Below are 19,543 nucleotides of genomic sequence, written 5' to 3'. Positions count from 1 at the left end.
GAAGGATTACAGAACCCCAAGTCATCTTTGTGTCAATCAAGTGTAGCTGTGTAACAGTTATGGTATCAGGTCTTTTCTCACAGGTAAATATTCCTCTGACTCGGATGAAAATCTTCCTGGAAGGTCCTCACTCTCCATGTTATGATCTCAGGTGTATTTCCATTTCATCATGGTACAGTCTTGCAATGAGTAAATATAACTGTCAGATTTCCCAATTGTATTTTGGAGGGTTTTCAATAGAGATTTGGTTATGCCGTGGTTGCAGTCATTTGGGGGCGCCGTATCAACTTAGTTCTTGTGCAGTGAAGTGCACAGTTCCCAAATATTGTTCTATCTGATGAAAACCTCACACACATTAAAACTGGTATGCAACAGCAATTAGTTTGTTCAGAACTTTCAGTTTCGCATATTTTCATACTACGGCTTACTCATTAGTTATTTCTTTAAAGTCCAAGACAACATGAATGTTTATGTTCAATATCTTTCTGAAAAATTGTAGTAGCAGAGGCTTCTGTGGCATGCATTTCAGTTTTCTTATTCAAACAGCATCAACTAACCTAACTTAACCTTATATGTATCATGGAAACATATTTCAAGCATCAGTAGAATACTGAATAATAGAGTAATGCCATAAATTTACATGTAAATAGCCTTTCCGGAATTTAACCAGATGTGAGAAAATACAGTGAAACCTCGTTTGTGAGTTCCTCGTTAAGACTATTTCTCACTTAGCACCTCGTAAATTCAAAGTCCCAATTTACATTGTATTAAATCTATATAAAATTATGTCACTTATCGAGTCACAAATTTTCACCATTACCACTTAGTACGATAACTTTTTTCCTAGCCTTCAAAATGTTCTTCGTTATCCCTTGTGAAAGGAACATGATTTCCAACACATATTAGAAGCCCTCGCCAAAAGAGGCAGGTCGGGAAAAGTTGCATGAAAACGGGGATTGGCCTTGAATTCCTGAACTTTACAGGGTAAATTAACACCTCCAGGAAGTTCAGTTTTGCTCTCGGGTTTTCATTGATATTGCTAAATAACCCAGTTAGCCTCTTTGTGCTTTTATTTCGCATTCCATTCAAAAGTTAGAAATGTATTCTGTGTTGAGTGATACAATGAAAGGTAACGAATATTTGTCGCGTGATAGCCTACATATGAATTAGGAGCACAGCCGTGTGAAGTTGACTAGTGTGGTGCATATTGGCTTGTGGTATGGTTAAGCTATTGAGAAAGACCAGAAATCACGGACTAATGGAGAAAGAATTAAAAATCAAGAAGTGGACGGGCATCCACATGTTTCAACGGCAGCACTTTTTGTTGATAGTACTATTGTCATTTCTTCTGTTTTTAACAATGCTATACAGGAGCTTCTTGTGTTTGTCTTGCCCTATTCTACTGGCAAGGTCTTATTTGCATTTCCTTTTCTCATTGTCAACTATTCTTTTGACCTGTACTTTTTTTCTCTGTAAAATGATGGTTTATCGTTGATTTCACCTGGATTTCCTCGCATTCTGGCACAGTACAAATCTCTTCTTGTGCCATTTCTAGCTTTGACGGCAGCTTTTACATTCTCATTCCACCATGCTGTTTCTTTGGATTTTCTTATTTGGCTCTGCCTTCCACATAGTCTTTCAGCTGTCTTCACCAATACTCTCCTCAAGTTATCCCATTCCTCATTTGCACATCGAAGATCTTCTTTTGGCAACATCTTCCGAAAATTTTCTTGAAACATTTCCTTCACCCTTGGTTCAGAAAGTCTCCAAGTTTTTATTTTTGGTTTTCTTTTGTTGTAGACTTTAAGAGGTCTTCCCTTTGTGATATCTGTAACCAACAGCCTGTAGTCCCCCATCCAAATTTTCACTAGGAATTACTTTGACATCATTTACAATCTTCCAAACTTCTTGGTCGGTGAGTATATAATCAATCATAGTTCCTTACTGATCGTCCCAACTATATCTTGTGATCCTATACGCGTCCCTTTTCTTGAACCAAGTGTTACTTACAACCATATTGTTCCTCATACAAAGATCTAGAAGATCTTCACCCTCTGTCATCCTATTCCCCATTGCATAAGGACCCAGGGAGGATTCATAGCCCAGTCTGTCTGATCCAACCTGAGCATTAAAATCTCCCATTACTACCAAATTTTCACAATTCATATGTTCTTCCAAGCTGGACAGGAAGGGTTCTTTTTATTCATTTGAACATCCTGATTGTGGAGCATAGACCTGGATTATATAATTTGTCTCCTTTCCAATTTACTGACACTAATTATTCTATCACTAACAAATTCAATCTGGCTACAAACATCAATATCTTTATGAAGTATAAAGCCCACTCCATTTCTTCACTCCAAGTTATTTCCAGAGCAGTATAGTTTATAGTCTAGATGGAGATGTCTTATTCCTGTCGCCTTCCATTTGGTTTCACTCATCTCCATTATAAGAATTTTCCTCCTTTCCATCATATCAGCTATTTCTTCAGTTCTATCAGTCAGTGTTAGAATATTCAACGTTCCAATCTGGCAACTGGGTCTTGATTAGGGTTTCGTAGCTGGTGAAGCTTCAGCCTGTAAGCCGTCATACACACCGAGCTGTTGTTGTTGCCTTGAGTTCTTCGATCCGAGGCTCGTATTTGTCTTGAAAGTGATTGCAATTAATCTCCAACCGACTTGCTAGGCCTGACGTTAGAGCAGATTTTCTGTTAGGGTTAGCTCCCTTAGCCTTTAGCAGTCCCCTGCCACATCTGCAAGGCAGCAGCTTCCTGTTGAATTTATGTGTCATTTCCTACACAAAGGCTTCAACAAGCCCCCTAAGGGTGAACTTCTTTGCCCATAACCATTAGTTCTCCGTTAGTTTGTCAGGTTTGCTAACGGCCGCCCAACCTTCGGCCACAGTCGAAGGTAGTACCATCTGTCGCATACGGTAGCAGGATGTACCTGACATGACAAAAATGAAGGATATTACACAGTTTAATATAGGAATTTTGAAGGGACAGCGGAAAACTGTTGTTACAACGGAGTTCTTGCTATATGCCCTACTCGCTATAGCAGACTTCTACTCTATGTCATGCTCATACTAGCCGGTAAGTAGTATCAAAAGGGTTCAATATATACCTGCTGACTATACATTAAAGGGACTTAAAAGGATATAATTCTGTGAATCAGTTTTCCTATTGCCAGTAGTGCAAAAAAAAAGAGTTAAACTACAACATACCCTTTTAATTTTCCAGGCTTTCTCTAAGTAATACATTCTTGGACTACAAGGTAAGTTACAACTGAAAGTATTTTTAAGAAAGCTATACACTTATACAGTATAATCCTGATTTTGTGTGACTGATTTAGTGCAAATCTGGACTTAATGGAAGAAATTTGAAGTCCCAAAAATAATTCCATAGAAGTAATGTAATTTTATATTCGATTTAACGTAATTCACGTTAAGAAAGAACCCATATTTAGTGTCAGGAAATTTCAAATTTCTCAAGTACAGTACAGTGAAACCTCGTTAGTGCGTTCCTCATTAACACATTTTCCCGCTTGGCGCATCATAAATTCGAAGTCTCGATTCTCACCGTACTAAATATGTATATAAAAATACCTCACTTATCGTATCACGAATTTTCACTATTACCATTTAGAACAATCACATTTTACCTAGCGCAGAAAATGTTATTTGTCATCCCTTGTGAAACAAACGTGATTTCCAACTCGGGCAAGATCCGTCGGCACAGTTGTGTGATTACGGGAAAAGTGAGCCTGCGCTTGCATTTTGCATTCACTTCTGAAGTTAGAAATTTATTTTGTGTTGAGGGGTACAGTGAAATATTGTCGCGTGATATGGTAGCCTATATCTGGATTAGGAACATAATCGCGTAAAACTGACTAGCGTGGTTCATATTTGGCTTGTGATAGCCTGGTTATGGATATGGCAAAGGTCGTGAAATTCCTTATTAATGAAGACAAAATGCAAAACTTTCCAGAAGTGGACTGGCATCCGCATCTTAAAGCGTGCAGAGTTCGCAAATGTTGAACTCACACCTTCGAGTTTCGACTTGAACATTCCACGTGGTCAAAGTTTTTAAAAATTGCTCCCGGTCGCACATGGTCAAGTGTAACCTCCAATTCATTGTCTAAGAGTGTGTCCAGAAAGTAATGTTTAATAGCCCACTTCTTTGAAATAAAAGGCTTTTACTAACATTTGTTTTAGAAAGGGTATGATCTGCAATAATACTTGGATGTTTTATATAGGACCCATGCATATGTTTTCATACTTGTTGTTTGGTGTTAATTACACCTTTCAGTGCACTTATTTTATAAGCCCCAGCAGAAAAGGTTTTCATATTTGTTTTCTCGTATTTTTCACATCTTTTAATACTTTCCTCTCATCTATAGAAGTGGTAGATATAGTTTTCAATGTACCCGTGGATTCACAACGTAAAATGCACTCATGTTGGAAAAAATTGTATCTAGTGTTCCCATATCCCTGTTGGATAGTTTTTATTTGTATATTCAGTAGTACGTTTTCTCACTTAACACGTTCGTTTTTGTTGTCCCCTGCAGAAAAGTCTTAACAAGGTTTAACTGTATTTCTTTCTATTAGTTATGGTACATTAGGAACCTATGAAAAAGACCATCATAAGTTTGCCAAAGATGATTCAAGGCAGAAGAGGAATTTACAGCATGGGAGCTTAGCGCTAACGTGAGACACCAGGCTCACGTATACATCTGATAGTGGGCACTGTAGTGCAGAAGAAGAGAATGCCGTTGTGATGACAATATTGTTATGCCCCTTGGAAATTCCTACATTAATCTGTGCAATAACCTTCGGTTACAATGAGAACCCTTTCACTGATTCATTAGTTATTACGTACAAATTTGGGAGTGTTAGTTTTTCTGTTAACAATATTCATACAATCTACTTCAAGTTTATATTGAATGAGAGCGATCATCCATACTGATTCCTCGCCACATCCTCGAGCAACCTCTCCTCGACATTCAAACATGCTGTCTACTTCAATTAATGAAATGAAATGGCGTATGGCTTTTAGTGCCGGGATATCCCAGGACGGGTTCGGCTCGCCAGGTGCAGGTCTTTCTATTTGACACCCGTAGGTGACCTGCGCGTCGTGATGAGGATAAAATGATGATGAAGACAGCACATACACCCAGCCCCCGTGCCATTGGAATTAACCAATTAAGGTTAAAATCCCCGTCCCGGCCGGGAATCGAACCCAGGACCCTCTGAACCGAAGGCCAGTACGCTGACCGTTCAGCCAACGAGTCGGACCTTTAATTAATAATACCCGACAACTCCGACTGGTTGTAAAACACTGGGAGAATGTTTTTGCAATAAGCGCACACATAAATAAATCTGGAATTTGGATAAATCTGGGATTCAAGAGGACAAATTGGGGCAAATATTCGTTTATAGGAAGGGGAGTTAGGAATTGGCATAACTTACCAAGTGAGATGTTCAATAAATTTCCAATTTCTTTCAAATCGTTTCTACGAAAACAACAGATATGGAACCTGCCACTTGGGCGACTGCCCTACGAAGGTGGTTTGAAAAGTCTGTGCAAAGTCCGAGAGATGGCACCACCAGCGCGTATCGAGGTCATGTTTAGTTAGTAGCATCTCGTGAATGAACGCACACCAATTTTCAGCCATATTGGTCTATTTCTGTGTGTTTCGCATTCGTGTGAATCAAGGAAGTCGAGTGATTTTCAAGAAATGGACGAAAAAGAATTTTGTGTGGTGATTAAACACTACTTTATGAAAGGCAAAATGCCTCAGGAGACTAAAGAGAAGCTTGATAAACATTATGGTGACTCTGCACCTTTGATTAGAACAGTTTATAAGTGGTTTCAAAATTTTCGAACTGGCCATATGGGCACAACTGACGCTGAACATTCTGGACGGCCTGTGGAGGTTACGAATCCAGAAATCATTGATCAAATCCATGATATGGTGATGGATGACAGAAGAGTTAAGGTGACGAGATTGCTAGAGTAGAACGCAGTCCGGAAGGCGGTTTTGTATCTTCGACTGCGCATAGAGACAAAGAAGTATGAGCTGCGGTGATGCCAATTTGGCTACTAATAACAGCACGAAAGTGTAAAAAAATTTTCATGTAGTTATATCTTGAATTCCAAAGCGATGACCTATATTGTTCTTGGGCTTAAAAGTTTCCTGTAAGTCAAAATTAATTTTTAACATCAAACACCGAGAAAGTGTTGAGGGAAGCCGTGTAGAAATTAATAAATATGCTATGCTATTGGCTTTACGTCGCACTGACAGATAGGTCTATGGCGATGATGGGACAGGAAAGGGCTAGGACTGGGAAGGAAGCGGCCGTGGCCTCAATTAAGGTACAGCCACAGCATTTGCCTGGTGTGAAAATGGGAAACCACGGAAAACCATCATCAGGGCTGCCGACAGTAGGGTTCGAACCCACTATCTCCCGAATACAGGATACTGGCCGCACTTAAACGACTGCAGCTATCGAGCTTGGTAAATAAATATGCAATTGCGAAACTAATGTAAGAAATACACTTGCGCAAGCCGTATACCGTATTGGAATTGAGAAGCTTTTAAGTCCTAATTTTATAATATGAAAATATGAGAAACGCTAACAATAAACACAGAATGAAAACTACAGTAGATATTAAAACAAAATTAAAACATAAATTAAATTAATAAATACAAAATTACCTGAGCATTAATTCGGAGAGATGCCTCCAAGATCGTCTTCTCCGTCATCGTCGTCTTCACATCCACTTTCTTTGTCACTATCTTGGAGATTGATAATGAAAGGCTCCATTACATCATCCCCAGGAATCTCTCGCTCATAATCCTCCTCTTGTAATTCCTCCGCGTGCCGTACACATTTTTCCCATGCCTCACTTGATATGCTTGCAATAGCCTCATTTGTCAGTCTCTCAACGTCAACGATTTTAAAAGTGCTGTTTTTGTTGGCAACATATCCTTTCATTTGGGCCCAAATGAGTTCAATTGGATTATAATGGCAGTGGTAGGGGAGGAGGCAAACTACTTGATGGCCATGTTGTTCGGCAATGCTGTCTATTTCATATGATACTGTCTTTGATTTAAATAATTTTACCACAGCGAGTAATTCTTCTCTTGTCTGCGAAGAAGTGTGAGGAATATTGCGCCTCGAAAGCCAAGACAGTATATCAGCTTTCCGGGTATTGGTACATGGAGCTCGGTCGAGTTGAAAAGAATGAACACTGGCATTGTCCATTACTATTGTGGAATTGGGTGGTACGTTAGGCAATAATTTTTCCACAAACCATTTCTAGAAAAGTGAATAGGTCATATCTTTATGGTAGTCTGAATTTGTTGTCTTGGATTTTGAATGGAATACTAATTTGCACTGCAGGATGAATCCAGTAGAAGATGAACCGGCATGGCAAACAATGAGGCGTCCTCCCTTACCGACGGGTACCCTCAATCCTCCAGAACCATCACTCATTTTCCAACGGACACTTTTGGTGTGGTTCTGATTCACCCTCGTCTCGTCTAGTTGGAATATTAAAGACTTCATGGCTTCTCTTATTTCATGAATTGTTCTCAAGAAGGTTATTCTAGCTGCAACAATGTCAACCCTTTCCATTAGGAATTTCCACCCGTCATTGCATTTCTTAAAGAACAAACCCATTTTTTTTTCAGAATCCGCAGCATAGAATCTTTACTGCCTTTAAATCCCACTCCTGACTTTGTTTTCCGGGCCAGTTTCAATGCCGTAGGATATTCGCCGTTTTTATACATATCAAATATTGTTGTACACAAAACATTCTTATTGAAATCATTGAGGTCCGTCACTGGCTTCTTTCTCTTCGGGTTCTTCCCTGGCGACCTAAACACTGCATTATTTTTATTTTTATTTCCGTAGCTTGTTATCCTCTGAACTGTTCGTAGGGCAATACCACACGCGAGTGCTATCTTCTTTTTGCGGCGTGGCAACATCGCGTTCTTCGCCTTCCCCGTCTCTGAACGCCTGCTGCTGCATGTTTACAAAGTACAAATACACTCTAAAGACTATTTCCCTCGCCTGTCGATGCAATACTTGTCTTTTTGCTCTTCCTGGATCCATCTTACACTCGCAAATAATTCCCTAAATTCGCTGATTATGATATATACAAATAAAACTTGAAACATTCACTCGTGACTCGCACAAACAGGTAACTCTTACTGAAATGATTCTATTGGCTCAGCGGAACACACGTCATACTACCAAGCGCGCGAATGTTACTGCGCAACCTTCCTCAAACCGCCTTCCCGGCTGTGTTCTACTCTAGTGCTGTGGGCATCTCGACTGAACGGGTACATAATATTTTGCATAAACATTTGGACACGAGAAAGCTATCCACAAGATGGGTGCCGCGATTGCTCACGCTTGACCAAAAACAGAATCGTGTGAAGTGTTGCAAGGATGGTTTGCAGCTGTTCCAGAAGAATCCGGAGAACTTTAAGCATAGTTTCAAGACGGTGGATGAAACATGGATACATTCCTATACTCAAATCAAATCAAAATCTCTTTATTTGCAAATGAAGTGTCTACCTCGGTGGCAAATGGTACACTAAAATACATTATTGTCAAGCACTAAATATTAAATTAACAAGAGAAGAAAATTTTCCTATAATACAATTTTATAAATTTACGCTAACAATTTTTTCTATTAAACACACAGCTCGTCCTTAATTAATTCATATTGTTTACAAAATTCTACTTAAAATATCTCCTGTACTACTAGCAAATATAGTCAATTGATATGCAGTATGTGGAATTACTTCAAATGATACTATACAACTGGTATAAGATTAAAATTTACATTACTTTTTTTTTTTTTAAACCCATTCTGGAACCTAAGTAGCATAACGACCTGCTGTGTCTTAACCAGAGCCCCTTTCGCCACCACTTTTCAGAGTTTCTGAAGGGCCTTCACAGCTACCGTAGCGGTCCCAGGGCCCTCGAAGTCCCCACTGTACTTCACACCTACAGGCAGTCCCCTACTTGGGCTGTCCAAAGTCCTTAGACCAGGGGATGGAATTAATTTATTCACACACATTTTTTATTTACATTAACCTGCACTGGTCGAATGCCCTCTAACATTTCATTCATTTTCTCTGTTGCTGTTTATTCTCTTCTTGAATATCTGTACAGATTTTGGAAAAGGATCAAACACTACCCCTGGTAAACTGTTCCACTCCTTCACACCCTTCCCAATGAATGAAAATTTACCCCAATCCCTTCTGCAAAAATTCCTTCTAATTTTATATTTGTGGTCAGTCCTGCCGATAAAATTATTTTCCAACTGAAGCCTCTCGTGGATATCTCCCCATGCTTCTTCTCCTGTATAGGCTCTACATAATCCTATAAGTCTAGTTTTCTCCTTTCTCTTACTTAAAGTTTCCCACTGAAGTTCTTTAACATTTCTGATACACTACTTTCTCCTGAAATCCACTGTTACAATTCTTGCTGCTTTCCTCTGCACACTATCAATTTCTTTTATTAGGAATTCTTGGTGAGGATCCCAAACACTGTTTTTATATTCCAATAATGGACGAAACATACTTAAGTAACTTTTCTCTTATAATTCTTTGTTGCATCCTTTAAGTAGCCTCATTATGACAAGAAACGATCTGTATGCTTTCCCAACAATGTCATCCACATGACCCTTCCAGTGCAAATTACTTTCAAATCTCACATCTAAGTATTTGCACTTGCCGTCTTTTGGGTTTACTACCTCATCCAAAGTACAGTAGAAGTCCGTTATAGCGAGAATTCATAATGGCGAAAAATTTACTCGCTATAACAAATTGTCGTTATATCCGATTTTTTTGTAAAAGTTGGGAAAAGTTTTCGCGGATATCCACACTGCGGCTTGTTTGTTGTTTTTTGAAATCCGTTACTACGTGAAATTGTGTGTTTAATTTCATTCTCAAAAATATATATTACCGTATTTCTCCAAACCAAGACGACTCCCACTTTTTCCTTCAAAAAAATTAATCAGGCTTAAAAAGTGTTTTTTTAAATCATATTAATGTCTTTTCTTATACAGTACGCATTTTTAGACTGTAGACGCCGAACACTGGCTTTAGTTATGCCGTATTTTTTGGGGCTGTACAATTATGCGTTCTTTGTTTCAGCAGGTTTAATAACCATTAACTTAAAATTGGCATCATAAAATCCAAGGGAACTCGTTGAAAATTTGCCGGCAATACACATTCCACGCGTCTCTACAATACAACGATCCACCAGGAAAATATTCTTGCTTACTATAAAACTGGCTGCCGCTACACGCACGCCTTGCTTGCCAGATTTGGCCAACTTCAGCGGAGAGCGATGTACAGGTCTTAATCGCGGACTTTGAAAGTCAACGAACGAGTTTATTGCGCTGCGGGATGGCAATTCCACCCATGCATTTTTGTGCACATACCTCACAATTTTATCTTCAACTTTAAAGCGTCCTTGTTGCGGGCCACTGAATGCATTTTTTGTGCAGTACGCATTTTTAAGCTATCTTTGTCTTCATGGTAACGCTGAATATGGGCTTTAATTAGGCCTATGCCGTGTTTTCTTGCGGTTGCACAATTATTATACATTTTCGAGTGTTTAATAGCCATTAACTTAAAATTGGTACCATAACATCGACGAGAACCCGTTGAAAATTTTCCGGCAAAACCTGTTCCACGTATCTTCACAATACTACGATCCATCGCGAAAATATTCCTACTGTCTATAAAACTTAATTTTATTAAGCGTCAGGTACAGCAGACACGTTATAACTCTGCTACTGATAGCCGTGGCCTTTCTAAGAATTCGTAGGCTCGCATGTTTTGATGCCATACTGCAGATTTGAGATATGTTTTTGTAGAGGATAATAGAATGTCATTCTCTCTTCACTATTTTCCGAGATCCAGTGACGTTACACATAGGCACTGTACAACCGGTCGCCGTGGCTAGCGGTGTAGGCCTAGGCCTATGATAAAGAGGCGGTCGTTTATTATCAACGAGTTTTGTGTGTGAGAGCGCGCGCGCACACAGGGTACGGGAGGGGTGAAAAGAAACAGCGTGGTTTGGTTACTGCGGTAGTCGCCAGTGGTGTTCATTACTATCAGGCCAGTGAATGCAAAACGACCCTTGATTTTTTACACGATATTCTGAGGAACATACATTGTCTTGGATTCAAAGAAATACGGTATTACTCCAGAGGCTTCTGTGGCAAACATTTCACTTTTCTTTTTCAAACGGCGTCACCTAACCTAACCGTATATGTATCATGGAAACCTATTTGAAATGCATGTAGAGAAATGATAACATCCTCACTAAAAATTGACATGGGAATAGCTTTCCGAAATTTAACTAGACGAGAGAAAATATAAACTATCCTCTGAAATCAGTGATAGTACCCTGCCATATCTTGAGGTGTATCACTTTCTTACTTAATTTCAGGATACGGTACACCATTAAAATTAAGAGATCGTCTACTTCAGCCTTTATTTATTTCGAGTTAACAACTGCTATCAGCCACGTTATTTACGCATTTATTACGAAAACGTCTTATCCTCTTTCATTTCGAATTTTCTTTTGAGAACAGCAGTTGACGGGTATTACTAATCGACTCCAATATCGCCTTCGAATGTTGACAAGAGAGCTCGCAAATGTACATAGCACGAAAAGTTACTGTACCGAAGATGATCGATCGCATTTTGTGGCAAACATTTCAGTTTTGTTATTCAAATAGCGTCACATATCCTAACTTATCTGCACTATATGTATAATGAAAAAATACTTTAAGCGGAAGTAGAGAAATTATAACCTTCTCGCTATAAATTTACATGATAATAGCCTTTCCGTAATTTAACGGACACGAGAAAATATAAACGAACCTCGTAATCAATGACGCACTCTGCCATATCTTGAGGTGAAGGCCCACCTCATTCTTACTTCATTGCGGTATCTAGCATTAAAATTAAGCGATCGTTTATTCAGCGTTTATATTTAACGAGTTAAAAACGGCTATCGGACATGTTATTTACGCATTTATTACGAAAACATGTTCTCCTCTCATTTTCCTCGCGGAAGAGCAGTCAACGGGTATTACTTGCTTGTTGTTTCAAGCGGCCTAACATCTAGAGATCATCGGCCCCACGGGTATTACTAATCGAATCCGACAATGCCTTCGAATGTCGATGAGAGAGCTCGCTGGTGGGCATAGCGAGAAAACGATACAGTACCGAAGATGATCGATCGCATGCAGTGTAATGACTGGGTGCATAAATATCGGCAACGGAAAAAATCGAGCGCGCATAATCGCTCGTAATAACAGATGCGTCAGTGATAGGATTCTCGCTGTAACCAAAGTTTAATATAGGAATTTTGAAGGGACGGACAAAAGTTATCATTATAACGGGGTTCTCGTTATATGCCGTACTCGCTATAGCGGACTTCTACTGTATATTCAAATTCAGTTTTAAAACTCCTGTTTGTAAATGTTGTAACAGTTGATTTGCCTCCTTTAACCTTTATATTATTCTCCTCAACCCATTGTTGTTAATCTCAAGGTCCCTTTGTCATTTTGAACAATCCTCAATGTTATTTATTTCCCTATAAACAATTATATCATCTGCATACAATCTTATTTTTGATGTTACATTATTCCCTAAATCATTTACGTATATTAGGAAAAGTAACAGACCGATTTTACTACCCTGTGCAATTCCCTTCCAAACTTTCTCTTCCTGCGATACATTACTCCCTACTTTGACTTTCAGAAGCTTTCAATTTAGAAATGTTTTTATCGAACGTGTAACTCTTACGTCCAATCCTATTCCCTCCAATTTCTTTAACCTCTTAACATGAAAGCCCGAGTATACTCGGCGTTTTATATATTTATATAAAATCCCGAGTATACTCGGGAATGTCGCTCATTGGTCGGTACCTAATTTAAAAGCCCGAACATACTCGTTTCTTGTTGTTTCTCAATATTTCCGCCAGATATTTATGAAATTATTACTTTAGGGTCCTATGTTTTCCAACAGATGTCTCTGACTCAACCGTAGTGGATGTTGGTGACTCAGGCAGTTTGTTTTCGCGGCTTTCCAGCGATGTAGCATTGTGTGTTGATCCTTGTTTTAGGGCATTTCGCATAGCCACAAACATTTGAACAGTATTGAGTGTCATGATGTATTACTTGCCATCTGTTTAGTGCTGTGTTATTTATTTTAGAACCCGTAAAAAATATCGCAAGTATACTCGGGATTTTAAAGCAGGAACTTTTCCGTGGCTTATATTTCATTGTTAAGTTCGAAAAATGTATTGTTACCACTGTCATTAGTTTTCAATAAATAGCCCATTTTAACAATAAAAAAATTAGGTAAAAAAAGATCACAATTTTGTAAATAATTGGTATGTTAAGAGGTTAATAATATTCCATGTTCCACTCTATCAAAGGCTTTGGAAAGATCTATGGCTATGCAATCTAACTGGCCTCCTGAATCCAATTGATCTGATATGTCCTGCTGAAATCCCACCAGTTGTGCCTCACAAGAAAATTTCTTTCCAAATCCATACGGGCTCCTCATGAACCAATTTTTATCATCACATCCCTCTGATGTACTTTGATATTAAACTCTCCAGTATTTTACAAACTATACTGGTCAGGCTGATTGGTCTGTAGTTCTCTGGTTTCCTTTTATCACCCTTTCCTTTATAAATTGGTAATATTATAGATTCCTTCCATTCCTTTGGTATTACATTTTTATTTATGACATAGTCAAAGAGAAATTTTAAATAAGGCACTATGTACTACCATTGTCTTTAACACCTCCCCAGTAATTTGATCACTTCCTGCTGCTTTTCCTTGCTGAAGCAGTTGGATTTCTCTGACAATATCTTCATTTGTGAATGAGGAGCTTCTTGTTTCCCTCTGTGTCTCTTCCTTTTTATCTTCTGTTTCGGTTTCCAACTTATGACAATCATCTACTGAATCTCTGAATTCCCTACTAAAGAGGTTTGCTTTCTCAGTATCTGTTAAATAGTGTTCACCCCCTTCTCCCACCATTGTAGGAATTTGGATTCCTTTTCCTTTTTGATTCCTGATATATGAATACAGCTTTTCCCATTTCCCTTTGTGGTCATTACCCTCTTGAAGTATGCTATTCATATAATTCTCTTTTGCTTCCTTTTTCACTCTATTCAGTTCCCTCATTAGCTGTTTTCTAGTTTCTCTACTCTCCCTACCATCTTTGATTTTCCTGTTTACTATTCTACATTTTCTTTTTAATTTTCTTATTTCCCTTGTATAATAAACAATAACAACATTGTATGTTGTAAATATGGAAAATAAATAGCGAGCCGGCATCGGAACCATTGGGCTGATAAGCATCACGACAACGCACCAGCACACACCTCAGCAGTTGTGGTCGCAAAATTAATGGAAATAGGATTCCAACTCGTTTCACATCCCCCCTATTCTCCAGACTTGGCTACCTCAGACTACTATTTGCTCCCCAATTTGAAGAAATGGCTGGCGGGACAAAGATTTTATTCAAATGAGGAGGTGATTGCAAACACTAATGGATATTTTGCAGACTTGGACAAATCCTATTATTCGGAAGGGATCAACAAACTAGAACATCATTGGACGAAGTGTATACAGTAAGCCTAAAAGGAGACTACGTTGAAAAATAAAAAAAGTTTACCCTAAACACATAAGTAGTTTTTATTTTTGCACGGACTTTTCAAACGCCCCTTGTAAATGCAGATCAGTAGTGACTGATTGATAAGTGCACTGACAACAGTTGTTAACTCCTCGAAAATTATGGCTGAAGTAAACGATTGCTTAATTTTAATACTAGGTACTGAAATAAAATAACAACATGATACATCATCTCAAGATACAGTGGTGTGCATAACTGATTTTAGAGATTAGGTTATATACCCTGGTTAGAAAGGCTATTCCTATGTTAATTTATAGCGAAAACGTTATTACTGATATAGATGTTGATTCCCATAGGGAACCTGAAATATCTGTCCCGTATGAATAAATTTATAATACCAATATAGTTGATCCGTACTAGGAATTGCTTGAAATATATTTTCGTAATACGTACGTGGTAAACCTAGGTTAGGAGATGCCATGTGAAGAAAGAAAATGGACACATTTCCCACAGAAACCTCTGGAGTGATGCTAATTACAATTTATACGAAAAACTGGACATGCAAGTTCACAGACTATCAGAATTACAAAATACAAAGGGCACTAGGAAAGTTTTGCAATATGCAAGAACGGTTGGCTGGACACCCGTTATAGTGAGGAATGAAGAGAGGGGTGAAAACCGGTCTACAAGACAGCAGGCGCGACCTTCACACCAGTTGTTACCAAGCAGTGGGATTGAAAGGAAGTTAAGATGTCAGTGTTAAGTGTAAACACCACACCGTGCAATTATCCGCTACAATTTTGCTCGTGAATTAACTGTTGACCAGTGCCTGGAAGAAATGACTCCTGTGCTGGGGAAAGACTGTCCACATCGGACAACAATTTTCCGTTGGTACAAAAAGAAGACGATCCTCATTCTGGGCGACCGTCTGAATCAGCGACTGAGGAAAACATTGAAGCTGTGAGGAAAATGTTGCAGCAAGAGAGTCGGTTGACATATCAGCAGGTAGAAGAGACCCTCAACATCCCTGCACCAGGTATTCATTCAATTCTACACGACCATCTCAGTGTTAGAAAGATTTGTTCCCTTAGGGTGCCCCATTCACTTTCAGAGGAACAAAGGGCACATCGAGTGAAATAGTGCCAAAAATGCTAAAACAGTTTGAAAATGGGACTTCACGTAATGTCAGTAGCAACGTTACAGGTGACAAAACTTGGCTTTATTATTATAATGTCCCAGGAAAATCCCAGAGCAAGGTGTGGCTGTTTGAATATGAGGGTACTCCTGTGACTGCAAAAGTCAAGGTCAGTGAAGAAAAGGACGACTGCAGTATTCTTCACTAAACGGGGCATCCTGACTCAGGTTGTGCTAGGAACACAAAGGACAGTTACTGTGAAGTAGTACAGTGAGACTTGTCTACCTCAGGTCATCCAGGCTCTCAAGCAGCTCCGTCCAAGGTCACGGCTCAACACTTGGTTCTTGCATCACGACAATGCTCCAGCACATCGTGCTAATGTAACAATGGATCTTCTTGCCAGATCAGGGTTGACTGTGCTTGATCACCCTCCATACAGTCCTGATCTTGCCCCATGTGATTTCACACTCTTCCCAAAGGTGAAGATGAAGCTGAAAGGGCGGAGTTTTGCATCCGACGAGGAGCTTCCAGCAGCATGGGATCAAGAGTGTGAAAATGTAACCGAAGAAAAGTGGCACAATTGGTTCAGTGACTGGTTTTGACATATGGAGAAGTGTAATGAGTGTGGTGGAAATTATTATGAAAATGTCTAAAGCGTTCACTCACATTGCAAAACTTTCCTAGCGCCCTTTGTATCATAGTAATATGGAGGCCGCTGCATGGAAAACATCTGTGAAAAGTTTTGAACAAACTGATTGCTATTTCATACAGATTTTAATGTGTTTTGTGCTAGTGTGGTGTCCTTTCTGAATTTTATGGAAAATAGTATATAACCTTTTAAGAACAACCATGCCTTTGCTGGCGAGATGTACTGTTTACAGTACACTATGTCTTCTGGCATGGGCTATATCAAATTTGTTACTTTCATTGACCTGTCTCAGTCTCATCCTTGGCTTTGACAATATGAAAGTGACTGAGGTATGAGTGATGTTAGTAATACCTTTCCTTATGCAGCCAGTCCCTGTTATGAATGGTGTGAAAATCTCGCTCATAGGGTCAGTTGGTGCATGCATTTCAGTGGGCTTGGCAGAGTGATATGTAATAGCAACAGCTGGCTCGGTGAGGAAAGCAACGGGAAACTACCTCACTCCTCAGTTCCCTAGTACGCCTCCTCAGTGACGCCTAGGCTATTTATGACAGCTGTTGGCGGAGCTGCAGAGGATCAAACCAGCCTTCGGGCTGAATACCCAACATACATACACAAGAACAACCATAAACCAAAACAGCTTAGCATTCACTGACAAAATGTTCTCAAAAGGAAGGGTTAACCATGGGCTCACCAATATCAGGAATAATAGCGAACGTGTTCCTAAAGAACACTGATATGAAAATGGGAAACCACGGAAAACCCTCTTCAGGACTGCCGTCTTCGAACCTCACTGTCGGCAGTCCTGAAGAGGGTTTTCTGTGGTTTCCCATTTTCACACCAGGCAAATGATGGGGCTGTACCTTAATTAAGACCACAGCCGCTTCCTTCCCAGTCCTAGCCCTTTCCTGTCCCATCGTCGCCATAAGACACATCTGTGTTGATGCGACGTAAAGCCAATAGCAAAAAAAATAACACTGAAAACAATTTCTTAATCAACTGAGAGACGTAGAGGGAGACCCAGGCAATCAGACTTAAGAGGTGTGGAACTAAAAGAGGCTACAGAGCAGGGTACAAATAAGAGGATTTTGGAAGCACTTTGTTAATTTACAGAGGGTTGGAGACTGAATGCTAAAAGGCATAACAGTGTACAATGAAGATGTATGTACTAGATATTTGCACTGAAAAACGGAGAAAAGCTAGTTATGTACAATACAGTTCTTTTGCTTAGACAACGGGGGCAGTTTAACACAAGAGTAATCTTCGGCACAAACAGTATAACGTTGTAACTACCGTATAGTGTGTAGGAAAGATCTCCTTGTTTTATTAGTCATTGTGTACAAAATGTGTGATAGTGCAATTTACATTAATACAGGCAAAGATTTCTGTAAAAGGTGTGCTTTCTACTGAAATCTCGATTTAAGGTAAAACCCCATTCAATGTAAAAAAATTCCAGGTGCCTGTAAAGTGACTGAATAGGGGTTTTACAATACCTACTTACATATACAGGCCAGCAAGAAAAGTAGATCATTTTGCAAAATTCGAATTAGAAATACCGTCTTAAGTTTTAAAGGCTTTTCTGACTTTCAGATGCTATTGGTGGATTAAGTATTTTTGTCACAAGCAACAAACTTTCTTCAGTTCCCCCCCCCCCTCTCTCTCTCATACTTACGTACATATGTCTCTTAAAGAACAAGCAACGAGAGCTATCGCATGGACATTACGCCACTGACGTGGTTGGAAGAGGACAGAACCAAACCAAACCCCATAGCACTACAGCCCTTGAAGGGCCTTGGCCTACTAAGCGACCGCTGCTCAGCCTGAAGGCCCGCAGATTATGAGGTGTCGTGTGGTCAGCAAGGCTAATCCTCTCGGCTGTTATTCTTGGCATTCTAGACCGTGGCTGCTATTTCACCGTCGGATAGCTCCTCAATTCTAATCACGTAGGCTGAGTGGACCTTAAACCAGCCCTCAGATCCAGGTAAAAATCCTGGACCTGGCTGGGAATCAAACCCGGGGCCTCAGGGTAAGAGGCAGGCATGCTACCCCTTCACCACGGTTGAGGAGGACAGGTCAGCGAAAATTTCAGATTGATGCACAACACCCCCCGCCCTCATGTCACGCATTATGCTCTGGAATTTCTTTTGTGATTGTATACAAATCCTAAACTGGTCAGGATAGCCCATACCTCAATCCCATTGACCAAATACAGGATATGCTCAAGCAAAGTGATTGAAATTCAGATCATGACAGCTGGAATAAAATGATACCAGTGCTATTGGGGGGAGTGGTTGTACATCTCCCAGGTAATGATCTGGGAACTTGTAGGTAGCTCGCCAAGGCATATGCGGTCAGTCACTGTCACCGAGGGAAGAAGAACACTCTACTGGTGAGAGGAAGGTGGTTACTGACCGCAAGAGAACATACAATTGGAAGATTGTGAATTAAGATGTGTCATTGTCTCTTTCTATTCAGAGAAATTGCAAAACATGTCATGAATCAGATCAGCAATGTGTTGTGAAATCAATAAAGATAACAGGCCCTAGGGTAAATAACAGATTTTAAAAACTGAAGTGTGTTTTTTTCTTTTCTTTCGTCCCCCTGGTAGGCGTATATACTATATACTCGCAATATGCATTCAGTACATCTTGTTGAAAACACCAATGCATGGTTTTAGAAATAATATGGTAAACATTACAATCACGTATTACTTCTAAAATAAGATGAGAATTCACTTGATTATTATGGTGTTCATCTGCTGGACTATTTTCTTAGTTACATATTCGAACAACAGGAAGCAGTATTATGGTAAAATTAAACAATTTGTTTCCATTTACATACCCGTGTATCAAGAGCTTCTAGTTTATCGAGATCTGCCTGTCCAAACTTGCTGTCAGGAGGGATGATGTCTTCACTGCAAATTCCAAGCAGTAAGGTACTTTCCCACACGAGAGAGGTGTACAATTTAGATAATCCACGAAGAACACTCAAACCAAGGTCTGATGACCAATGTGATATGGATAAGGATCGAATATCAGTCTGCAAAAAAATAAGAATAAAGCATTGCAATAA

The 19,543-nt window shown here is 39.5% G+C and overlaps 1 protein-coding gene across 1 annotated transcript in view; it reads right to left on the bottom strand.

The window, feature by feature from the left end:
- Positions 1-19,543, bottom strand: part of HUWE1 (HECT, UBA and WWE domain containing E3 ubiquitin protein ligase 1) — a 1,366,532-nt gene that overhangs the window by 1,022,540 nt on the left and 324,449 nt on the right. Inside the window, exon 15 of the mRNA XM_068226019.1 lies at positions 19,313-19,510. Within this exon, the coding sequence (XP_068082120.1) occupies positions 19,313-19,510 (198 nt within the window). The remainder of the gene's footprint in view (positions 1-19,312; positions 19,511-19,543) is intronic.

This window comes from Anabrus simplex, chromosome 2, assembly GCF_040414725.1.
Source record: "Anabrus simplex isolate iqAnaSimp1 chromosome 2, ASM4041472v1, whole genome shotgun sequence".
Taxonomy (NCBI): Eukaryota; Metazoa; Arthropoda; class Insecta; order Orthoptera; family Tettigoniidae; genus Anabrus; species Anabrus simplex.
Note: the sequence above shows the minus strand (reverse complement) of the source record. Positions and strands in the feature narration are given on the sequence as shown.